The sequence below is a fragment of the Heliangelus exortis genome, chromosome 6 (assembly GCF_036169615.1).
Source record: "Heliangelus exortis chromosome 6, bHelExo1.hap1, whole genome shotgun sequence".
Classification (NCBI taxonomy): domain Eukaryota; kingdom Metazoa; phylum Chordata; class Aves; order Apodiformes; family Trochilidae; genus Heliangelus; species Heliangelus exortis.
Window position 1 is genome coordinate 3,863,082 of NC_092427.1, and position 26,239 is coordinate 3,889,320.

The window sequence follows — 26,239 nt, forward strand, 5'->3', positions numbered from 1 at the left end:
CTGCAGTGCTTTCCTTGTGAAGAGAGGGCAGTAAACATACCAGATAAATCCTTATATTTCTTTCATCTAGTATTCAGAGATTGTGCAGTGCTAAAATACCCAGACGGTTTAAAGGCTGCTGTCCTTTATTGTTGCTAAAAACAAATGTATTTCTCCAATGTGAGTTAATGAAGGAAGTTAATAACAGTAACACTGAAAAGCTTTGTGCTTAGGCACTGTGCAGACCAAAGTGAAACAGCAAAACTCAGTTGTTTCAAACTGAAATAAATTCCTATCCATGATCTTCCCCCCTCCCATGTTAGTAAGAGAGTTATTAGGAAAAGGGATTTAGGGGTTTTAAGGTACAAGATGAGTTTTTGCATCTTTATAATATAAGCCAGTTGATACTGAGCTAATAATCTATGGGTACTCTGACCATTCCGTAGCTGTTTCTGAGGATGCATTTGCAATGTTTCACTCTCTGGGCTCTAGAGATGGAAGAATCTAATGAAAGATCTTTTGAACACAGAAGCAGCCATTTCCAGATTTTATAACAAAAAGATGAGATTTTTTATATTTTTGATGGCACAAGGAATATTTTTTTGTACCTATTTTGCTTAATTATGGCAGTTACTTTTTACACATCTATTGTAAGATATAGGTATTTTTAAGGTAATAAAAATATTTTTTATCTTAAAAAAAAGTCGACTTCTACAGATGCTCCATTCCTTGTCCTTCAGCCTCCAATAGCTTCTCCAAGTGATGATAATAAAATGTTCATCTTCCTTTTTTGTCACTTCAGAAACCCCATTTTTAGCAACAGACAGAAGCCATCTCTGTATTGTTTGTAACTACTCAGTGCTCATCTGCAAAGAAATGCCATCCTCCAAAAGCTATGAATAATTTCCAGTTTTACAGATGGGTTTGGGAGATCTTAAAAATGGCAGCAAGTAGAATCTTCATGTTGATGTTTTGAATCATTAAGAAAGAGATTTTTTTTTTTCTCCCTAATGATTCTAGGGTTAATGAAATAAAATAATATTTTTGGCTGATGGCTGAGATCCCTTTTGGCTCTTCAGCAGTGAAGGTGGCAGGAGCTTTCTTCTTTGCCTGTGTTATGCAGAACCTCTAGGACCAAGTTGGGCAGTAAGACCTCATGCACAAGAGAAGCAGAGATGATGGTGTTGGAGCCTTTGTTATGTGTCAGAGACCAGCCAAGAAACATGCTGGGCTCCTGCTCCTGCTCCTCATGTCTCTGTAAATCAGTACAGAAGAGATGACTGGAGTGTTTGTACAAAAAATGAAGGGTACAAAAAATGAGACTGGGTTCAAAACCATAGGTGGGGAAGAAGGTGGGATTCCAGCAAGCATTTCAGCTCCCACAGCCTGCTTGAAAAGAATTACTTCTCTCTCTAGTACTTTTATTTTTTTTAAAAAACTTTTCCTTCTGACTCCTGCTGCTTTGGTGAGCAGTGTCACTTCTCTTGACCAGACAGCAGTGAGATGCAGTGAGGATGAATGACAGCCTCTCACCTCAAATATACTTTTCACCAGCCTGGTGACTTATGAACGTGTGTCCTCAATCTATCTTATGACCCCGTGGGTCTGTATTACAATATATAACATATTGAGAAAACCAACCAGCCATAAAGCATTCCTTACCTCCATTAGTGTTGTGTGTGTGCCAGTTTAGCTAAGATTGTGTCAGCACTTCCAGGATAAACTTCCAGATATTTCAGGTTTTTTTGATAGTTTCTTATTCTGACTGAAAGTGGAGAAATAATGCCCGTCACTTAACTACATCTTAAAATTATTGATATGATTGATTTTAAAACACAGCACTAAGGAACAAAACATTGCATAAATATTCCAAATGTTTTGAAACTTTTTTGGGGGGGACCATGTGCTTTGTACTTTATATATATATGGGATTAGTATACTTTTAATCAGGATTATGTATGTGTGGGTTAAATTAAAGTTTTATTCTTTATTATTCTGCTGCCTGACACACTTGATCAGTTGAAGGACAAAGGTAAGTTGTCCTTCAGTGTGAAGGGTTCTTTCTAAGGAATTTTCATTTTCTTCTAATTTTACTGCAGCAAAGGTCAGATGTGGGCTTTACTTGTTTATAGTGCTTTGAAGGGGTAATGTCATTAATATTGTGCTTACCATTTTATCAGTGAAAAATAATCTATGGAGATAATAAGATGTGTTCCTTTAGATTAATAATAATTTATTATATAGTTGAAAAATTGTAAAAAATATTTCAAAGAGCCAGTAGACAGAAATCAAAACCTTTCTACTTAAGGTACATACACTACTCCTAATTCACATGAAGGTGATGATTTTAGTTAGCATTCCACTTATAATTCTTGTTTATGAGAAATGTATTCTATTCTTATTGCATTTAGAAAATGTCCTTTTGCAGCAGCAGTGCACTCATTAATCTTAACCACTTTTTACAGTTTGGTTGCTGATGTCGTGGTGTTCAACTCTGCTTTTAATATGGAATCGTTTCTTACATCCATTGGGAAATTTATGAAGCTGATTCCTGACCACAGACCTAAGGATTTGGAGAAAATAATCAGACCGAAGTGCCAAGTTCTTTATTTTCCAGTCAGGTTTCCTGATGTGAGCAGGTCAGTGCATTTTCCACGTCATAAATTGCCTCCAGCTTGTCAAAACTCTCTATTTATGGTGACGTTTGAACTAATCAGCTAAAGCATCATTAATGAAAGAGTCTGAGAAGATGCAAAGTCCCCTAATTGATAAATGTAGTTCAGTAATCAGAGGCTATGCAGGCAGCGCCTCATCCGACTCTCCCGTCCTTACCGTGCATCATCCAAACTTGCATGGCTCAGGATGAGTGATTTCCCACTTGTTTCCATGATTTCCCTCTTGTTTCAGCCTTTGAGGAGTTGCCTGCTCCTCAGCTCTGTATATATTTGTACAGGGGGAGGAGGAGGAGGAAGGAATCATGGAGAAAGGTAAAAGCGATCTGGCCGTAGACAAGAAGCGAAATTTCCCTAGCTGCGTTGCGGTGGGATTTTATTCCCTCTTCTCTCTTATTCCCTCTTTTTTTATTGCTTCCCAGGTAGGCACCGAGCATCCCAGTCACAGGGTGCAGGCTTGCAGCTGTTGCCTGCAGCCCGGGTTGCACTTCAGTTTTCTGCAGTTACTCTGAAGGACATTTTTTATTGCCCTCCTTGCAGAGCCCGTCTTGAAATTAGTGGTGGGTTATGTGGCTCAAAGGGAACATTCACTGGATTCTTTTCACTTTTGATTAAACCTGGAACAATTGTTTTTCCTCTTATAAGGGACTCTCCTCCCACTGAACAGGAACTTTGCTTCAATGGGACCTGCACTAAATAGAGGATGATTCTGTCTTATATTTGATTATGCTCTTAAAACCAGCACAATGCTGGGTACATTTTATTTTACTTTTTTTTTTTTTTTTTTTTTTCTGCAATAAGGGTGGGAGGCATTGTAATGACAGTTTGTACATCCAGTTATTTCAGAGACTAAATATACATTGGTAGAAGTTTGGCCTAGAGAGATTTTGAGTACAGGAGCCAAGGGTGTGTGCTCAGTTGATATTCACACTGCCAGGTTTGCATTTCAGTATCTTGGAAAACTTTATATTCTTTCTAAAGCATTAATGCAAAACCTTAAAAAATCAATGTCTAAAGGAAAACCTGTGTTTTTGGCAAATCCTCCAGTGTTCCTTAGGGTCTTGGCTGGCTGGTTGGCAGCTGAGGTCAGTACCTGTATATCATTGAGGATCTACTCTTGCTTCTTAGAGATCATGTTTTTAAAGAGCAAGGGAATGCTGTGAATGTTCAGCATATTTGATACTGAGCCATTTCAAGAGGGTCTGCTGGGGTTTTTTGGCATACCTTAGGAAGTCACATTGCCCCTAGTTTTGGAGATGAAGCTGTGATAAGCCTGTCTCATATATTAAATTGGCTCTTTTGGATTTGTCAGCCCTGGCAAATGGGGTCAAACAAGAGCTGACAAATGAGTCTGAAGTCATGCAGAGAGTGATTGTTTGTCCAGAGCAGAAGATGATTAGGTAGGTACTTTACTATCCAAACTGGTTAAGGGTTAAGGGTTTACTATCCAAACTGGTTAAGGGTTAAGGGTTTACTATCCAAACTGGTTAAGGGGAAGATCCCATTTTGCTGGGTGCTCTTTTTAATGTCCTGCTCTTGTATTAAATCTCATCTTACATATCAGGACACCTTTCACTTTTTTAACTGTGGTTTTTGCACTTGAAATGGTATAAAGAAAACTATTTTCATCAGTGATGGGCAAAATTAAGATGTTTATAAAAAAACTGACTGTACAACTTTCTCAGCAGAGTGAGAGACAGATTAATATCAGCTCTAATCCTTCTAATATGTATGTTATTCAACAACTAATTCTAGATGTAAGGTCTGGGTTTTCCTAGAGAAAGCCCAGTGTCAATACAGAGGGGGGGGAGGGGAAAAAAGCAGAAGAAAGTTATGTTTCTGCATAGCTCTGAACTTCTTCAGGTTTTGACCTTCAGATCAGCCAATATTTACTATTTCTTCACAAGATCATGGTTTAAATAATGTTGAATGCACCTGTGGCAATTGAATGCTGTTTTTTAATTTCAGATGTATTACTATGGTGACTGAATGGAGATGGAGGAGAAAAAGGTTAAGAAAAATTGTGGCCAAGCTAAAATTTATAAAGCAAGCTCTTAGCCCAGAGTGTTTTTCAAGTTATTTTCAAATGGTAATTTGCTTTATCCAAACCAAACTCATACAGTGTAAGTAAGTGATTATTTGCATGACTGACAATCATTTCAGTGCCTGCAGTCTTTTTAAAATGCATAATTTTGCTGAGATGTTGGGAAAATATTTAAAAATTCTAAAGGCAAAATAGCCAGCGTGATTTTTTTTTTTTCCTTTGACCTTTTTTATTTTGTGTATGAACATCTCAGGGTGAGTTTGTGTCTTAAACATAATCTTCATTTGGATTTAGGAGAGGGGTAATCTAAGAAATCATCCTCGTGCAGCTGATGGTGATCTTTTTAAGATCATTTTAGATCAGTATTTCAATCGTAGGGCAAAATAAAATATATCTGATGCTTGATCAAAACCAAAGTAATAAAGGAGCATGTCACACGGGTTAATCCTGTGGCATATCTACCTTTTAATGTAATTACTGTAAGTGGTGGATGCACAAACTGGCACAAGCAGCATAGTTAAATGATCACTTCAGAGCAAAGGTGTCATGATGGATATCACAGGAGATACTTGTGATAACTGTTGAAGGTGCCATTACACCTACATGTAGTGTGTATTTAGATATTTCAGATGGGCATCTAATCACTGCTTTTCTACTTGTGAGAGGAATTATCAATGGTTTTTAATAAAAATTCTACTTAATACGTATTTGTTCTAAGGGCGTATTGGTGTTTTCAGAGTGAAAACCAGACTGTGCTCCTTATCTGACAACGAGGAGAGATGAAAGGATTTGAGGATTTAGCAGAATAAGAAATTTACTCACCTAATCCTCCTCTTTTATGGTTCTGACAACAACTGGCTTCATGTTGCAGCTGGTGGTGCCACAGTTACTCCAGGTATATTTGTCCTCTATCATTTATGACTTGGAATTCTCCTCTTTATACATCCTGATGAAGCCTAGTTTGGAAAAAATACATCTCAGAGTACCTATTTCTTAGGGAGAAAAACCCCTCCAAGTTAAGGCTGTCACTTCATAGTACATGGGGATTGCAAGGGATGGAGACCAGCAGCTGATCTTATGTGCCATATGTGCTGCATATCAGACAGGCTTTTTACAACCTAATGAATTAAATACACTGGTATTCACACTTAAATTGTAACTGGCTAAATTTCAGATTACTTCCTATTTTGATGTAAATGAAATCCTATTTTTTTTTCTGATACAAGCAATATCAAATTATCAATATTTTGATATAATCTATTTGCACTTCTGCAGTGGCAAACCCTGATCCAGGAAAAAAAAAAAAACAACTCCTTTCTACTGATGTTGTCTTTGGTGTCCACATGCCAGCAGACTCTGCTGAAACACCTCTGGAAGGTTTTGGGTGTTGTGTATGAATTCCCTTGGCCCATCTGCATCCAGACTGTCTATGGCAGTTGGCATATTTGAAATTAGTTTCAACAAAAATTGTAATAGATTTTCCATATAATATGCTTGTAATACAGATTTTGCTTCCTGTATGTGTATTCCACAGCCTCTTGGCTGTGGTATATCTTCATTGTTATGATATGGTGGAAAAGGATGATGTGTTTATAAGCAAGAATAAAGTGGTGTGAGAACTCCAAACATGTACTGGACTAAGGTGAAATAGTATAAAAGGATCTCTAGCAGATGAGGATTGCAGGAGAAAATAAAAATAGTTTAAGTGAAACTTGTTAGGGAGAATCTTGCATTATCCGTGTTACACATTTTGATGTAGAATTAAAAATTTTAGACTGTTTTTTCTTCATTTGCTTTTTTAACTTGGTACAGTGAACAGGACATTTTCAACCATTTTTTATTTGGGTTTTTTTTTACTGGTAGTGTAAGAGAGGCAGAATTTGCTAATTTGCTAATTAGAGAATACTTTAGGGACAGCCAAGGGAGTTCCTGACTAAAGCAGAAGTTTTTAAAAGATGCTGACAGTATCTCTTGTACAGAAACATGAATGTTGTGTGGGGAGGAGCCTGGTTTGGGGAAGAAAAAAAAAATAATTTCATCACTTGGACCAGGCTCACAGGGCTTGCCTTTGTTTAGATAAATCAGAGGCTTCCCCTTTCTCTCTAATCCTGACACTATACAGTAGCTTTCCTGTGCTGGAAAAATAGAGAAGTCAACAAGGAGGGAGGATTTTGAATCCACAGGAGCCCAAAGATGTGGATGGGCACTGGGGCGGTGGCTGCGTCGCAGAGATGCTCAGCAGTGGTACCCAAGTGAGCTCAAGTGAACTGGCTTGAATATGGGAAGCAGTATACCTTAGAAGAGCCATTTTTTGGCTAATTAACCATCCAGTGAAATAGCATATATTAGTTTAGGTGGAGTACTATGCTAATGATAGTGACTGATAGTGACTCTGGTACTGAGGCTTGCTACTGCCTTTGGTGGTGGCTCATGCAGCTCCATGGTGCACGTTGCTCTCTCTGGTGGGCTCAGCTTCCCTGCCCCCACAGTTTATGGGTAGTTAGCATAATTAGAAAATGCCAATAGACTGCTCCTACCTTGGGGCTTGCTGCTGAAGAACTGGGTGATGGAAATTACTCCCCTGAATGTCTTTCCTCCCCACCTGCCGCAAGCAGGTTGTGAGGGCTGGTGGTGGCACACTGGGAAGGTTGCACAACAGGCTTGAGGGATGCTCTCAAGATCTGGGACACTGAAGCTATTGGGAAGAAAGGTTGCAGTAGGGGTTTAAAAGGGTTATAAAATGGGGTCTTTTAGTTCTGGAGCCTTTGGCTGCAGGTTGGTTACTCTGGGATAAGTGCAGAGAGCCACATCTATGGGCTTGGGTGGTTGGAGGAAGCATCTGTATTCAGGGTTGCTTTTTTTTTATGTGGTTCTGTCTCTAGAGCTGCATTGTGGGCTGTGAGAGGAAGGTTGAGGGATGATGCAGGAGGTTCCATTCTCTTTCTGGATCGTGGAGCAGTAGCCATTGCTCCAGCCTGGTCTTCCAGGCAGAAAGCTTCGGGTTTATCCTAAAAATATTTGTCCCCGGAACTCCCTGATAGCAGCAGACTGAGAGTGCCCTCCTAGGACACTGGCTGAACAGTCTGCTGGGATGTATTCATTTTGCAGAAGTTTCTAAAAAACTAATTTGTTTTTATCCATTCAGGGACAGAAATAGTTTTACTGGCTGTCTTTTATCTGTCGTATAGGTATTCCACTAAACACTATCATAATAACCATTTAGTCTCACAATAGCTCACAAGGATACTTAAGCAGAATTCTCTGTGCAACCTAGTTTTTTATTATGTTGGGTACTGCTCATGTTGCATACAACACATTCCCATAAAACTTGCATTTTGTATTTACAGAGAAATTTCTCTGGAGAGTTAAGGTCTTGTAAAACATTCTTGTTCTACAGCATGAACGAATTATTATACTCTGGGGCATTGGAAGTGAAGTGTACTGAAGAAAAGAATTTTTTCATTAAAATGCAGTTTATATTGATAAAACAGATTACTAGCATTTGATGAAATGTGAAACTTGGATCTACCCATATCGCTAAATCGCCAGTAGGTTTATTTTGGCAAGAAGAATAGTATGTAATGTATATCAGGACCAATCATTACACAGTACCTGTTAGTTTTGCATTAGATTAAATTGTCTTTCACTAAAGAACTTGGAAAAAAAAAAAACTGTACTATATCTGTATCTTGAAGTAGCAGAATGTGGTAACCAAGAATATTAGAAAATAAAAGCTGTCGTGTTATCAGTTTTGGCACAGTCATTTATCAATCAGTATTTTAAACATTGACAAGTGGTAATTTAATAGGGAATGACCCTGTTGGCAGGAAGTTCTAATGACAGATGATGCAAACTCATTTATCACTGTGGGGCTGTGCTGGCTTCTTACCTTTCTCAGTATCACAGCTCATATTTTCCAAGTCTGGGATGTGAGAAGCCACAAAGGGCAAAACCTGTGGCACAGAGCCTATAACCACTCCCATCTCATCTGATTAACCCCTTAGCTGCAAATTTCTCTCCAGTAGAGCTGGTAAGATCTAAAAGTTCTCATGCTGATTTAAATGCCATTGGATTTTTAAGTAGGATTTGCCATAATACTTGTAAGCTCTTTCCCATAGTCAATTGGTTTGGGTTTTTGTTTTTGTTTTTTTTTTTTTTGAAATGTTCAAGTTGTGTCACTTTGAATATGAAGTTGAGACACGCCAGTACTTGGCTTTCAAAAACAAACCACATTCTAATAATTAATAGCACATTTCATTAGCAGGCAGTAAAATATTACATGCAGTGCCCTATACAATGGGCAGCTATTATTATTATTATCATTACTACTCGAGAAGGAAATTGATGCATTCAGAGGTTTAATTGATTCGTGCATATTCATGTGGGAAGTCAGTGGTAGAGTCACGACTGGACTGGATTATTATGCACTCCCATGCATAATAATTTCTCTGCAACTTGTACAGAGGAGAGACTACCTTGCTGTAATAAGCATGGGCATTTGAAGTTGAGGGGTGTCATGGGAGAGGAGATGAAAATGACACCTTCATCAGGAGCTGGTATGGATGGCACTTTGAATTCTTCTGGGATTGCTTGATCTCTAGTACAGTAATTCGACTGTATTTATTGAGAATAAAAACAATAATAGATTCTGACTTTAATTTCCACAATAGCAAAGTATTTCATCAATTTAATGTTTAAAAATACCTTTTTTTAATAATAAGTGCAAGCCCTTCTTCGGGCTTTCTCTGCCTTCCCACCTCAGTACTCCATCTGTTCTTTCTCTTTGCCTTTCCCACCGGAGTCTTCCTCCTCAAAGCTGGGATCAGGTTAAATATCATCCCTGATTAAGCTGGTTCAGGAATGAAATTCTTTCAGAGTTTGCATCAAATCGTTGTAATAAGAATCAACAAAGTTTAAATTCAGCTGGCTAAAATTTTTGCAAGAGACTTTTTTTTCTGTTGTGTTCTTTTTCGGTTTTTTCTGTTCAAAGGTGTAAAAGGCTATTGATTAATTCTAGAGCCCTACCAAGTGCTAAATACCTTCATTTTCATCACTGCAGTCATCTGGAGCTGAGTTTGATGTGGGAAGAGGTGGCACCCCAAACCCAGCACCGAGTGATGCGGAGTCTCCAGTTCAGTCCCAGCCCAAGTCAGTCCCAGACTTAAATCCTTTGCATGTGTGAAAGATGGTCCCTGCTGAATTTTGCATTTCAAAATACTGCCCTTCAACGTTTGAACAATCCCATATTTTTTTATTATGAAATTCATGAATATTACATGGAAGTGGAGGTGGGGTTTTTTTGTTTTTCTTTAAAGCCATTTCATGCTTACAGAATTGTAACAGAGGGAAGCAGTCGTGTTGTGCATATTATTTCTGAGTTGCTACATGAAGCAGTGACAGAACCTTTTTGCTTAAATATTCCAGGCATTTGTTGATGTGATATAATGGAAAAGCAAGTAGATGATGTGCTAAAAATTGCAGAAAAGATAAGGAAGAGGGAGAGATATCGGAATTTTTTTAGAGATTTTTCACTGAGAATACAAAATGTTTTCAGAAATCATTTGTAGGAGAATAAAGGAATCTGTTACCAGTTGTGGGGAAATGGCAGTACCTGTAGAAAAAGCCATTTTTTGTCTTGAACACAGTATTAATTTGGGGCAGAAACAACCCCAAACTATCAGAATCTCAAAGTAACCTTTCAGAAGAGTGGTGGAATAGGTTGAAAATTGTTATTAAATGTGAAACTAAAACTTTAAGTGGATCTCCTTCGAGCACTGTCGTGTGCCAATTTAAGTTAAAGTCAGAGGTACTGTCAGATGGAAGTGTCAGTAGAGAAGATACTAAGATATTCCATAGGAATTTCAGAGAATAAAGAATAAGAGAAGAAAATTACATGATGGAATACATAAAATTGCAGTTTGAAGAGGCAACTTTGAACATATCTCTCCATTTCTATGGAGATGACCTTTATGTAATGTGTAAGAACAATTTAATACAGATGTTTTATTTATATGTAATCAAATGGGATGAAGTTAAATGATTTTTAATTTTGCCAAATCACAGATAATTTCTTTGTTGTGCAAGAAGTAATTTAATCTATTTAGGTATTTTCTTTTCTTTTTTTTTTTTTTTTTTTTTGCTTTTGCATTTCCAACTAGAAATATTGAATATTTTATATTTTGGACATTCCCCCTGCTCAGTTGTGGCTCCCAGCTGAAATAATCTTCCTCTTCTTCCCTTTAAATAATTCAAGCAGCATACATTTCAAAATATGAAAATCCCAACATAAATGTACTAGAAGTGTTTTTAAGGTATGAGCTGCTTAGCTTTACTATTGAAGACTCATGTCTAAATAGTAATGAGGGCTTGTCAGAGTTTTGGGCTTGTGAGCACCAAGTAGCAGGGATGCTACTTGTAGAGCTATGGGAGATCCAAGCCCATCAATGCTTCCCCAGCTTCTTTTCCTCAAGTATGGGTGAGAAAACATCATTTCAATCTGTTGCCTCTTTTAGTGATGGGGTATTTTGTGTGTTGAGAAATCTCTGTTTGCAGCAAGGGGTTTACAGATCCTGTAGAACAAGATATTAGTATATTCAGTCTGGTTTTCAAACTATGTTGTGGGCACTAACAAAAGACAGGGAGAATGAGTTAGGTATTAAGTTGAAACAGCCAACCTCTGATTAGTTGTAGAGTGGGCTCCTAAAACTGAGCACATTTCCTGTAAGGTGATTCCTAAGTGTGTAAGTCAGGTCAGGCTAAAAGGAAATGAAAGATTTTGCTCATCTTTGTCATCTTTGGTTTACCCTACATATGCTCTGCTCCCTTATAATCTTGGGACTCATAAGCAGAATGCTTTCCTTTTTTTTTTTTTTTTTTTTTTTACTAATGTCCAACCAGCCATGGGACTAATGGTGTGTAATAATCTCACCATCACACCAGAGCCCTCATCTCTCCACTTGCCATCCCTGTCAAGGTTTTGTCCAGAACCCACAGGTGTCTTTTTGCTGGTTCTGTGCCAGTTGAAGGGACTCTGACTTAATGTCTCCAGGGTGGCTTTTATCTCTCTCTTCCAGAATACTCATCATGGTTACTCTTTGATGGGGTCATGTTTCTTCATTTCCTTGACTTTACCTTTCAAAAAAAAAAAAACCCAAAACTATTTCAGAGCCATGTTCTCCTCTAAACCCTCTAAGAATTCATCTCCAGTTGATGGTTCTCATAGATATTGAATAGAAAAGCAAGCAGATCTTCCTTCCCTTTGGTGTGCCAAATGGTGGCTCAGTTTATATGAGATGAATACAGAATGTGAAGAAGGTGCAGATGCATAGAACACTTGTTGCTGGAGATGCACCAAGCAGCAGTATAGCTGCCCCAGACCTAAAAAAAGAAAAAAAAAAAAAAAGAAAAAAATTAAAAATACTTCTATGGTTCTCATACAGAATAGAAAAGATATTTTTTAAAGGTACAGATTGGTGTGTCTGTGTAAAGGACTGAAAATTGTGTGTTGTTCTGGTTACCTGTATTCAAGAAAGATTAAAGTGTCAAACAGGTACAGAGAGTTGCTGCTAGGATGATTAGGAGAATCTGTATTATGAGAGCAGATTAAAGGAGTATGGTTCACTTGTCCTAGCAAAATAAAGGTTGAGAAGGGGATATACGTTAATCTTTATAAATACAGTCAGAGGATAAATGCCATGAAAGAGGAGGAATTATTTAAGTTCCAGGATAATCCCTACAACATCCACTAGGTATAAATTGGTCATTATTAAAGTACTCACACTGGAAATGTGAAAAAGGTTATGTAGGGAAGGGTGTTTGGTTTAGTTTTTTATTTTATTTTATTTGTTTGTTTTTCTTGGTTCTTTTTTTTTTTTTTTTTTTTTTTTCTCTGAGAGGCATTTAGTTTTGAAATGACTGTTGAAACACTATTGAAATTAAGGAGGAATATGATGAATTCATGTAATGGCTGGTTAATTAATACAGGAATAGTGTCAGGGAGATGCAGATGTTTGCTGTGAAGTTATCTCGAAAATGAAGATGAAAGGTCACCTGGTCATACTGACTTCAGTCTTGAGACTGTAGTCTGAGATCTGAGAGCATGTATTTCCAGCATCTGAAAAAGACAGAATGGAAGACCAGACTGTTCTGTGTACTGTGCACAGTATTCATCTTGTGTTTCATTGAACAGGTGTTCTTTGACTGAGCAGCATCCTGCAAAGTTCCTCTTGCTCACATGTTCAACCTCTCACTGTATTTGGGATCAGGAGGAATTTTCATTAGCCAGATTAATCATCATTACCATGGTGGGAAGGGAGAAAATAGGTACAGGGACCTGGTGAACATTTCAGTGCTTTTGAAAAAAGCCACATCATGGCCAGTGTGTTTGGTCCTTCCTCTCCAAGTCCTCTGACATGCTGGAGTTCTTGAGGCATCAGTCTTCATAGCATAGAATTGTTTGGGCTGGAAGAGACATTAAAGATCATCTTGTTCCAAGGCCCCTGCTATGGGTATGAGTCCTTCCACTGGACCAGGTTGCTCATCCAACCTGTCCAAGAACACTTCCAGGGATGGAGCAGTCACATTTTCTCTGGGCAGCCTGGGCCAGGGGCTCAGCAGCTTCACAGGAAAGAATTTCTTCTTGGACTTTACTACAGGCTGAGCATCTCTCAGAAGGAAACAGAAACTGAAGTGGTACCAAGGGCTCACAGCCTCAGTGCCTGGGGAAGGTGTTAGGTGAGATGAGCTTCAGCAACAACCACCTGCAGGCAAAATTTTGAGTCTTCATAAGCAGCTTCATAAGTGTCTTCATTTTGCCTCAGTTTCCTTTTGCTTACTGAAGGATTTGGATAAAATTCTTCTGTTGAGCTCACCGGAGTCAGAATGAGTTTATTTTAACTTTCTGAGTTTGAGTCTGTATGGCTTTTTCATTTTCATCCTTGTGTAGAGTAGTTTAATACTAAAATTGCCTCAATTTGCACTAGAAGCAAATGAATCAGAGAAAGAACTTTTTTCCTGCAGTAATTCCTTCCAGTGACTGAAATTTTATGTCCTCCATCAAACTTCATCGCAGGTCTTTTGGCTTCAGAGTTCATTCATGCTATCTGCCATCTGATTTTGAATTACCAGTCTTGAATTATGGGATGATGTATGCAAACGAGAGGATTTAACCCTTTTTTTTTCAGTGTTGCAGCTTCAGCTTTTTTGTTGCCAATAAAAGGAGGGATTACATGTCAGGATTTCTGGTAACCTTGTTACAAAAGAAAAAAAAGAAACAAAAACCAACAAACAAGCCCCCCCCTAAAAACAACCTAAAAAAATTAAAATAACACAAATATTAAAAGTAAATTTTTAAAAGGGGTATAGCAGGTAACAATTTTTTTTTTTTTCCTCTTCTTTCCTAGCAAAAACTTGTATGCTATCCACAAAGGCACCCAGTATTTCTGACATTCAAACTGCCTTTGGCTCAGCAAGCATCTGAGCTCTTTTTAGAGCTACTCAAGGCAGAACTTGGTGGCCCATCTATATGTTAGTGCCTTATTATTCTGTGAGCATCACTTCATTTGGGCTAGCAATAAGTCCTGCTCAGTCATTGAGCTGCAGAGGAACGTTTAGAGCTGCAGTGTGCATTGGAGTCTGTTTGTTTGCAGCAGATGATTTGCCTAAGCTTTGATGCACAGTCACTTTCTGACATTTGTGTATTTCAGCAGTGAACAATGTAAACTCATTTTCTGAGCACTTTGATTACTTGCACATAGCAGTGCCCATGGCATGTGACAGAGAAGAGCACTCTATCCACTAATCAGATAGATATGCTTCAAGCGTATTTACACAAAATAATGAAAACAGCTGTTAGATACCTTTAAACTTGAGTGTGTTTTGTTATTAATCTACTAGCCTGTACACATGACACTATAATTCTTCCCTCACTCAAGTTGCCTTTAATGACACAGTAATAAAACGGAGAGGGATGAAAGTAATGGAATTGTAGAATGTAATGCCTCAATTGTTCTACAGTGTCTTCCTTTTTGCCAAAATAAACCACAATTAGGTCCATATGGTGTTTTGAAGTTTTCAAGCAATGACCCTAATAAAAAGTAATGAATTTCTGACAAAAGAAAGCATGGTGCTCTTTTAAGCAGATATCTTTGCTATTGATCTAGTTATGATTGCAGACTGATATGCTAATAGAAGAAGAAAGGTTCAACGTGCCTGGTACAAGCACTTTCATTTGTGGTTTATTTTATTCTTATGAAATTCAGATTGAAAAGGTAGAAACATGCTGTAATCCATCAGTTAGGACTCCCTTTTAAAGGACCTACTATAAAGACAACAAATGGATATTTCATGAGGGGAAAAAAAAAAAAAAAAGAGTTTGGAAAGCATTTGTTAACTTGAAATTTGGAAAGTGCCTGTTGATTGGGAGGATGCTGTGCCAGGAGGAAGGTGCTTTGTTTGGATATCTGAAATTTGACTTGAGCACTTTATTAGTCTGCAGAGGTCCAAGCTCTGATACTTACACTTGAAACCTTTTCATGGGGAAACTGGAGTGATAGAATTGAAAATCAAACCCTGGAGCCATGGGTAGGTAAGTACAGATACTCAGATGCAATGATGAGGGAGGATGTGCAGCTCATCCTCATTAATCCCACTATGGGCAACTATTAAAAAAGTATGGTGTGTCAGTAATAATTCCAAGCAGTAATAATTACACCTGAGCTATGGGTGATAAGTCTTAATAAAGAGAGGAGAAGGGAGGTTCTGAAAATGGGTACCAGGCAAAGGAAAAGCAAATGGCTTATTTGATGCACCTGCACTGTTAGGGGTTGTTGAATGAATGTTCATTTTATATATGTGCAGGAATAAATGACTGAATTGAAAAGCATCTGCTGGACAGTGCATATTACTAGCATTGTTTTACTCCAAATAGTGTAGTAAATATTGAGCAAGACTTACAGTCCTGCAACGTGAAACTATTCAGAGCATCCTTTCAGTAAAACCTACTTTGTCTACCTGTGATCACCACTAGAAACGGTTCCTGAGTGGTATTTAAAGGTCTCATTTCTCTGTTGCCTGTTCTCTAATCACAGAGCTGCCTTTTAGACTTCCCTCCCCTAGTCTCTATTGCTTCACCTTTGGAAAATAACCTAATTTTGGCCTCAATAACCTTTCCTATTTTTCATTTATGTTTTCTGCCTTACACATTGGTAATTTCTCCATCTCCTTATCTGTCACATAGTTCTGTGTGGTTACGGTATTAATCTTAATCAAAAATAGTCTTGTTCATGTTTATCCTCAACAATATATCCTATGTATAAGCAAGGTAAATGAATTGCTATTTATTCTTCAACTTTTCTTCTTGCTGATTTTTTTCTCTCCTAATTTCTCACCCTCTGGTACTGAATGCCTCCATGAGATGTGAAAGATGAATTTGGTTTTTTGCAATCATGTTTAATAGAAATTGAGAGGTGCTTAGGAACTAGGGCTTCTCTTCTGGAGGAGGGGTTGGGCTGCAGGAAAAACCAATCTCACTTCAGGTTTTGGTTCTGTTATTTTGAATTCTAGTAAGAGGCATAAAAGATCAAAAAGCCCCACCTTGCTCCCTGTAAAGAAAATAGGTTTAGATGGATAGTTCTTACCTCAGTTTTCCATGTTAAAAGCTTTAGGAAATAGTCTTATGCTGTGAAACAAAGTGTCATATTTTAGACTAGCTTTAAATTACATTAAAAATATCCCTCAAGCACTGGTAGCCTGGCAAATGTGTTTAAAACATTTAGCCAGTTGTAGATGAGAAAAATGTTGGACTTTTCACCCTAACTGGGCAGATTATGCTAAGAAGTTGGATGGAAGCAGAAATGTTTTTGTGGCTTCTCCTGCACTACTCCTGCTTGGGTGCTTGCATTAAAATTCCCTTAAAGCTCAGAAAAAGTGTGAGAGCCTTCAAATTATTAAGCAAGTCCTGCTTTTATTCATTAAAATATAAGGACCTAATTCTGCAAGGTTGTACTCCCTTGTGTATACTCCCTTGTCATATACCAGCAAGAGACTTTAGAAATTCTGCTTTTTGTGTGTGTGTGTGTGTGTTTGGGTTTTTTTTAAAAAAATACAACTCAGTTAAAATTATTTGAGATTATTAGGTACTTTGAAATTTTTAGTATACCTGCAAAGGCTTATCTGGACTTAGTACCTTCTAAAATCTGAAGTTTGAACTGTTTGTGGTGTTCCAGGTTTTGTCCAGAGAAGGGAACACTCTGGCCACTGCTCACTGTGTATTTCACTGAGTTGATAGAAGTACCTGAAATAGCCACTGTATTACTAATACTGTCCAGCACATTAAAATAATACAGTCAGTATTATTCAACATTAACACCCAGGAAAGATAATAATCCAAGGTTTATGATGTTGAATGTAAGTGTGCTTGTGTAGGTATGGACAGTTCTGTAGGTGACTTTGTCCAGTTGTGTGGACTTCCTGAATGTGTATGTATGCTTGTATTATTATTATTATTATTATTATTATTATTATTATTATTATTATTATTATTATTATTATTATTATTATTATTATTACAGAGCTGTGGTAGTAAGCCAAATTATTGCATTGTGGATTTCATACAAATTCAGGTCTTGACAAAGGAAACACCATTATTAATCGTTCATTCAAACCCCCAAAGTTTCCTGTTTTAAACTGCTGATACAGGAATATATTGCACATGTACTGTGTCTTTTATTTAATTTCTTCTTTTGTAATACACTCAAGCCCCTTTAAAAGCAATGTCCATTACCTTGTAATGACCAGGGGTGGTGATTTCTAGCAATAGATTGAAGGGGGGAGGTTTAGAAAAACATTTATAGTGGTAGGTGTTGGAAGCACCAGCTAGTTATAGAGGTTACATTTAAAATAGCAGGAACTAGTACAGCAGCAGTTTAGAAAATTGGGATATAAACAAACATCTGTTGCAGGAATGTAGAAATGACATCATAAAGAATGTATGCAAAAACTTAATTGAAAAAGAATGATGCAGAATTGCAGCAGGACTTTAAGTCTAAATTGATTTCTGCTTTCAGAGTGAAAGTGGGATTTTTGTACAACATTCCAATACTATAAAGTATTTAAAATGTAATGTCCTATTAATGCACCTAAAATGTAGACTCTGGGTCACCCAATAAGAATAGTAGTTACAGTAATACAGTATATGTAATATGCAATTATCTTGACAATAGTTTTATTTTTTCAACAATTTTGTCATAAAAGAGCAGTAAGATACAATGAATTTGATTCATTTTGTGTGTGTGAATCATTTAATAGGCCATTACATCTACTATATTAGACTCCATTCTCCTTTCAGAGCTTTTCATTATAAGTCTGTCTTTAATGGAAAGAAGTTTAACCTTCCCTCCCAGATAGATTGAACCCCATAACAGTGTAAACATTCTCATTATAAAATAAAATCCCCTTCCCCAAGGGCAGCACTATAATTATGTTGCCGAGTGTTGTACAAATGTTTCTCTTAAAAAATGTTGCCTCATTCTTGTCCTCAAGTTTTTATCATTTTCATTTATGAAGAGAATCAATAATGCTTTAAAATTGTAATTTAATAATATAAATATGATCTGATTATTTTTTAATTTTTGAAGTTATTTTAATCAAGTTTGAGAAGAAGTCATCAGTAAAATTGCTGTTGATTTATAAATAGGATAATTAGAGGCTTTCCTCCTAAGTACTGTTCACTGGCATTGTGGCTGTTTTTATTGCCTAGTCAAACCTCTTCATTCAATTTTAAAATTGCCTTTTGAATGAACTGTGCTATGAGCTTGCCAAATAGTGTCACCATTAATACCTTCCCTCCTCTATTTCATTGTCCAGTCTGTAAATGCACAATAAATTGTTTGATAAGGAGGTCAATGAGGTTGTACTAGTTTTTAAGTGAATTACAGCCAAACATTTCAAATTATGTCACCCTCTTCTTGTAGCGCTGTGCTTAAAAGGTGGTGGTAAAGTACGTGGGAGATCATTCTGTACAGTTGCTCCTGGACTAGACACAAATCAAGAAGGGGAGGTTCTCCACCAATCTTTATATAGACAATAGATTAAAAAAAAAAAAGTGTCCCTTGCTAATTCAATTTGCAGTTATATAGCTTGTCTCTTAGTCTAATTAAGTAAACTCTCAGTATCAGGTGCATCCTCCACGAGGATGGGTGAGGATGAAGATGTTTGCAGGCAGGGGTGAGTATTTCATTGCTTTGGCTACTGAAAAGCTGCAGCAGTATTCCTGGAAAGTGCTAAAAATTTCTACCAGCATGCTGGGTGATGCTATCTCATGTTTCCTATGTTTTGAGTCCCCATCCCTGGAGGGTTTTAAAAACTGTGTAGATGAGGGACATGGTTTAGTGGTGGCCTTGGCAGTGCTGGTCAATGGTTGGGCTTGATGATCTCGAGTCTTTTCCAACCGAAACAAGTGTGTGATATTTGGTGGGAACTGTTGGTTTTTTTCTGTACCTATAACTGATTTTGGAGAACGTGGGTATCATCATTCCAGCAGCTTTCTCTACCAATGCATCACTCTCTGCTCCCTTTGCTCCTTGGTGGACCAGGCTGTCGCTTCCCCCAAGTCTTCCCCCGGCGCGCGAGCGGTTTTGAAAGAGAAATATAAAAGGGGAAAGTAAGAAACTTTGTGCTTGTTGAGACTAAAAGAAAGTCTGTTTGTGTGTGTCTCTCCCTTTGTAACAGAAGGAATGTTTCTTATGTTTCTGTCTTCAGACAGTTGGCACACATTTCATCTCAGCAGCTGCTTTCTCTTAAAGTGCAGTAGAGTGTAGGACTGTAGTGACACTAGCATTAATACTTCACATTCTGCTATCATATGCTGTCACTGTGAAATATGGATCTAGGTTACATGTGTTTGCAGACTTTGTACTGCTGAATTATGAAAGCTGACTCCGTTGGAGGATTGTGTTGTATTCAGAGACTGTGAACTGAACAATAAATGAATGCAGGCAGAGACTTGCAGCCATAAGCCATAGCCTCCTTCTTGGCCTAATTGAGACAATAGCTTTAAAATGTAGAATTGCCAAATAAAACAGCGTCGTTGACTTAGGTAAATATATTTAGTAGGCATCTAAATAAGTCTCTTGTGGGCACCTTTTAGCTGTTATCCGCCACGTTGGTTAAATATTATATTTAAATCCCGTTCTTCTGAATGGTATAAGGTAGCTGAGATGAGTAAAATTTATTACAAAGAGTAAAAGTAGTGCTGCTGTGTGATGGAATAAATTATTGGCAAGGGTTGGTTATTTTGTTATCGAAAATTAGAGTGCACCCATAAATACAAGTGCAATTCTTTTCTATGTTTTAGTGGCTATTAGGGGGGTGAAAAGCTGCACCTCCCTCATTTTTAAAAGTATGAAGTTAATACAGGTGTAAATATCAGCAGAGAGGTAGGGAATCTTAGGGTTTGCACCATAATGTATGGTACCCAGGCAGTGCATGGGAGTGCAGAGGGATCTCTGTCAGCAGAGAGCTGTGGCAATGGGAAACTGGAGGAAACTGCTGAAAAGGAATATTTAGAAATATTTTGAAATTAATGCTCAGTGTTAGGAGATCCTGGAGTATCTTCAAGGAGATTTTAATACAGGCTGACGTACACAATTTTGTTGCACTTAAAGTGTTAATGGGTGTGCTGGCTAAAGTCAGATTTGTCTGGTGTCTACTTCTTTTGGCTTTATTTCTTACAACAACAGTCTGCAGGTATCTAATTCCAGAGGTTGTGTTGGTGCTGTGGCTGTACACCAACAAGTAAACTTGAAGTTGGTTTTCTGCGTGCAGGCACTGAGGGTCAGGAAGGCAGCTGAGATGTAGAGAGCTGGTGCCCAGTGTAATCCCCCTCTGTTCCTTCTGATGTTTTACATATTTTGAATGTCAGCATGTAGACAAAAGATACACAACTTTTTTGTGTTTTGATGAAGAAAAACAAACCCTGCATCTTTACCATGAACGGTCAAATGCTCAGAGTAAAATTAGAATTGCAATGGACAGTGTTAAAAGGAAGGTTTGGTCTTCCTGAACTTGTCTTGTGTATTTCAGTGTTCACAAAATATACGTACAGAATTTTCTGTGAAGTGGTTGCTGTCGTGGCTCTTCCTGTCTTAATTTTGATGTTTCTTTTGTATCTGATTATTTAAGTGGGAAGGTGAGGCTGTATCCTCTCGGAGCAGTTCCTGTTCATCAGGGCTCCCATGACAACCTTTTCTGTTGTCATCTTATTCCCTGCCTTCTTGTAATTTGCATCCAGGTTCATGTTAAGTTTAAATATGCTCATTGAGAATTGTCCTAGATTAGAACCTGCATGCTTCTAATTTGCTACTTGAACAGCACATTGTTCACTTGATTGTAAAGAGGTGAAATACACAAACAATTTTAGCAACAGGACTTAACCTATTAATGAATCATTCTCGAGGTAATGTCTGCATGCTCTCTTGGAGTCCTGTCTATGTGCATAATAATAAATCAACATGGTGTTTTTTAGGTGCTCACTCATTTTCTGTGCAGCAAGCAGCTGTGTCATCTGTCTTCTCTTCTTTGCCTGTCTTCTCATAGCCATCAAGTTCTTTATTCTGGGGCACAATATGTAGAAACTTCGCCGTAGTAGGTTTATTTTTTAATACAGGAAAAATCAAATAGTCAAACTTCAGTCATCTGCATAACTCTGCTGTCAAAGTGAGGGTAATTTTCTTGATCTTGACCGATCTGTGGCCTTTTCTCAGCCAAAAGAATGAGGGTTGTGTGTGGATGTTCTCATAAACAAGACCATTTTGTAGTTCATTGCTTTTATTCATCTTTGTAAAATATTCTTGTATTTGTCAAAATATTACTGTGGCATGTGACAGTAGAAACGGGATAAGCAACATCATTTTTCTGAAGTTTTTGAAGTCTCTTTAAGTATATAGAACATTACATAAATCTACTATTAAATGTGTAGAAATGTGTAGAAAAATCTGCTGGGGTGGAGTATTGCACTGGTTAGAAGGTTGAGTTGATGTACTCCATCTCTAATTCACGTCATACAGTAGTTAAATTTTGTGCATTTTGGAGCATTAATTGGAGAAACTATAAAAGTTTTATGTCAACCTCTGTACCTTCCTGCTGGTGAGCTGTTTCTTTGCCAGAATTTGCTGTAACCTGTCTTTAGTCACCAGCCTTACACCAAGGGTGCAGAGATGCTGCAGATCATACAGAGTTCTTCTGTCTGAGAATTGAGAAGCAGCAGTTGCAAAGGGTAACGTGAGGGGATGAACTGACTAAGATTCAAGTTCTTGGAATTCTGGATTTTGGTGGGCACAGGTCCTCAGAGATCCTCACGTATACCAGGAGACAGCAATATAGATTTGGGATGTAGGAAATAAGAGCTTGCCTTGTGATGGAAACCAAGAGCATTTGAACATGACTATGAACAGACATGGCTGTGGGGTTTTCCACCTTTAAGATTTACAACTCTGCTGTCTGCTTTCTGTTCCTGACCACCCCCAACAGGGTGATGGAGTTCCCATATGTGTCTGGGACATGCTGGTCTTCAGCAAACCTCATAAATTAAAGATCCTCAGTCCCTTTTATCATCAGCAAGATCCTCAGAACTAATCTAGTGTGCAGTTTTTCAGAGATTACTGAAAATCTGTAATCTGTAGTGCCCCGGGGAGATGATGAGCGAAGTTCTCAAGCCCCAAAGGACTAAATGATGAAACTGCATTTCCAAGTAGTTAAAGAAGTATTTTTCAGTGGCTGATTTGCCATGAAAAGCTGAGGAGAAGCCCTTTACATGTGTGTGCTCACGCATGCCAGTCTACACACACACTCTTGAGCATGAGGAACCCAGTCTGCTCAGTTCTTCACTAATAATCAGGATTTTAACGTCTCAAGCAGGACCTATTACTGGAGGAGTAGAAGCCAAGAATTGAATTTCTGAGACACTCTTACAGGTTTTTTTAATGCCTTTTCCTACTGTCGTTATTGAGAGTTTGTGGGAGAGGTTCCAAAGTGTTCTAAAATACGTACACTTCTGAGATAATTCAGAAGAATTGAGCCATACTGTTTGAATCAGTACCAAAGGTAATTGTTTAGGCAGGTTTAGCAGCAAGATCTGTGAAAAGAAAGGAATCCCTCCATTATCCCTCCTCTTCCATGCAGGGGGTTGGAACTAGATGACCATAGAATCATAGAATAATTTGTATTTCTAACCACTAAACCTCATCCAGTCCAACCCCCCTGCAGTCAGCAGGGACACCCCCAGCTAGATCAGGTTGTTCAGAGCCTCCTCAAGCCTCACCTTGAACATCTCCAGGGATGAGGCCTCAACCACCTCCCTGGGCAACCTCTTCCATTTTTCCACCACCCTCATAGTAAAGAACTTTTTCCTAATATCCAATGTAAATCTGACCTTCTCTAATTTAAAACCATTGCTCATCCTATCACTTCAGGCACTTGCAAATAGTCCCTCTCCAGCCTTCCTGTAGCCCTCTTCAGATATTTGAAGGTCACTATAGATCTCTCTGGAGATTTCTCTTCTCCAGGCTGAACAACCCCATCTCCCTCAGCCTGGCTTCATAGGAGAGTGTTCCAGCCTGATCTTTAAGATCCTTTCCAACCCAACCCATTCCATGATTCCCTCGTTGTCCCACTGTTATTCCAGCCCACAAGGCAGCAGTGTCTGTGGTAGTTAGAACCTTCCATGAGACTCGTAGCCAAATAAGTTTATTAAAAGCAGAGACCCCCAGACCGACATTTTTTTACCAGTTTTGGTGCTTCTACACCAGAATCCTGCTAGGTCAGTCTCAAAAAAAGGCTGTTGTTTTGGGCCAGCACGTATTCTGGTCCTCTTGTGGATTACGCCCGCTGTGAGATCAAACAGCACAGCTTCAAACAGGGGGTGTTCACAAAGCCAGGCAGAATGGCATTTCCTCATTTAAAGCCAGCAGGGTATCCCATCATGTCTACCTTTTAATTAGATGATATTCTGATCACCATTCCCATTCGTTAATGATCAATACTCTCGTTTCAAGTCACAGATGTATTTAGTCTTCAAATAAAAGTTCATGGTATATGGGCACCGCGGTGTCCGGCAAGGGTTTATTTTTATTTTTTCTATTAACTTTTTAAAATATATCCAGAAAATGGGACAATTATAATACAGACCTAAAGGCCCTGTTGAGCACAACTGCAGTAAGCACATTAAGCATATGAAAGTGTTTTAGCTATGACATAGATGCTTTAATTCTGAAAAATAAGCAGCTGATTCTGGCTGAGAGTCCATTTTATTGACGAAGCCAAATGACCCAGTAGATGCCTACCCTTGGTTGGGGGGCAAGAATGCCATAAATCTTGTAACCAAAATAATAGTATAATATTGAGCTGATTACAGAGATTTTTCTGTCTCATTTGTTGTATAGCTCAGGGACCTTTCCTTGTGACTGTAATCTGTTCCCTGTAACACAGGCTGGAGCAGAAGGTAAAGAAATCAGTGTGTTTTATCAACCATGCCTGCTGGTGGGTGGACCAGGTCTTCATTAGGCTTAAAGGATTGCACTTCCATTCAATTCAAGCATAGGAATTTATATCATCTGAAGATCTGGTTTCTTCTTCTAGCCATACAGACTTGATCAAACAGTATCCATAAAGTTTAAAAAGTGCAGATTTATTTCTCAGTTGTTGCAATGCCATGTGTTGATGTCAGTTTCATAGACATAATCAAGGACATCTCCCCCCAATAATTGGAAAGAAAGACTGGTGAGTGACAGGCAGGCAGAATAGTTTCAGAAGTAATGTTGAAACTTAATTTTGGTGAATGGCAACTAGGACAAATGCGCAGTTATTATCTGTTTAATTAAATGGTTCATAAGAGTCAAAGGGGTTTAAATACATCATAAAATACAGGAGGTCAGAAACTTAAGAAACCTAGTGAATTAAATCAGTATTAAATAATAGGTAAGTGAAGGTCTTCTTTTAAGGCATTCAGTCAAAATTTATAGGGGGATTGTATCTCAACTATGCAAGAAGACGTAAAAAAGGCCAGGAAAAAAAATTACAGTTTTTTTCCCCTAAGGACTATGATATCTATTGCCCTCTGATGCATAACAGAAACTTGGAAAGTAGTTTTGGGGTTTGGGATAATTGTTGATATTTTCTCTGCTTTTTTTTAATCTTCAAGATGATAAAACATTTCGGCTGTTCCAGCCCAGACACACAGCAGACGAGGGGATGGCAGAGTATGTTCATTTTCATCTCTGATTTGTTCTTAGTAGTTGGACAAGATCAACATTGTGTAAGAAGAAGTCAGAGGAAAGATTCTCCTTTTCTGTCTCACTAAACCTCTATAGGATAGTGTAAGAAATGAAAATGAGCATGCTCTAACATCCCCTGATCTGCTGTTTATATGTCTGGATGGGAGCAGCCAAAACATTTTATCATCTTTAAGATTAAAGAAGTTTATAAGGTCTGTTATTGCAAAAATACCTCCTGTCCATTTTCCTTTTTCAAAAGCTGAAATTATTTTACATAATTTCCAGATACCTTGTGTTCATTAGAAGATTCATGCAGCCAAGCCAGAATGTGGTTTTTAAAAGCAACTTTGCTGAGCGTAGTGTCATTTCCTATTCTTGCATCTTGTGGTGACAGTAACAATGCAGAAGTATAAAGAATTTGGAGTTAAATGGTGTAATAGTAGCTCATCCTTATCTAATGAACTATTTGGGACCTAATCTTTAAATAAAATCAAGCACATTTGTGAAAACAACACAGAGGAAACTTTTTTGAAATATTTCCTGACGTGAATTTTTGTCGTAGTTGATGGAGATTTAATCAGTCATGAGTAAAGCTCCATGGAGAGTGATTCAGTTGGGGTTTTAAATTTGGGTATCACACTATGACGTGAGGTGGATGCTGTCCTTCTGCACTAGATGTGTGCACCAAACTGGTTTGGAGACTCCTAAGGATATGAAGGCAGTGGAAAACTGAACTCATAGGTACTTCTCAAGCTGTAAAATGAAATCCTTCATATTCCAAATTAATTATTTTCTTGACAGAGAAAATCGGTTGCTGCAGTCCAAGGCTGTGGTTTTCCTAAGCTGAAAAATTCAGATTTGTTCCTTTGAAGAGCAACAGATAGGCTTTACCTCAGGCAAATGGGAAGGAGCATCAGTCTGTGCAAGTCAGCAACAGGGAGGAAAGAAGAGGTAAAAAGTGCCTGCAAAAATGGGAACTTTAGCAATACTTGGTGAAAATGGTTTTTTGTCTGTTAGAGAAAGCCTTGCTGCTGTATGAACCTTTGCCTGCAGCTTTAAAAATTCAAACTTGTGGAGGAAAAAGGGTTAAAAAGGATGAATATCTTTGCACCTTAATGGGAGAACTATTTCTGTAATAGTATCAAAGATAAACCAGTATATTATGAACACTAAATGATAAAGGGTGATAATATGCCATTCTTGAGACTTCTTGGCTCTTACCTAACACATCAGAAAGTGATTGTTGAATTTTAAATAGCCATACAAATGGATGACAT

At 38.0% G+C, this 26,239-nt stretch overlaps 1 protein-coding gene across 26 annotated transcripts in view; it reads left to right on the top strand.

Moving 5' to 3' along the window:
- The window catches only part of GTDC1 (glycosyltransferase like domain containing 1), a 182,211-nt gene that overhangs the window by 95,184 nt on the left and 60,788 nt on the right, over nucleotides 1–26,239 (top strand). For all 26 annotated transcript variants that reach the window (XR_011726439.1, XM_071746411.1, XM_071746417.1 and 23 more), the window contains one exon: nucleotides 2,445–2,618. Coding sequence is in view for 25 of the 26 variants with exons in the window: in XM_071746411.1 (XP_071602512.1) it covers nucleotides 2,445–2,618 (174 nt within the window). In the remaining variant the exon portion in view is untranslated. The remainder of the gene's footprint in view (nucleotides 1–2,444; nucleotides 2,619–26,239) is intronic.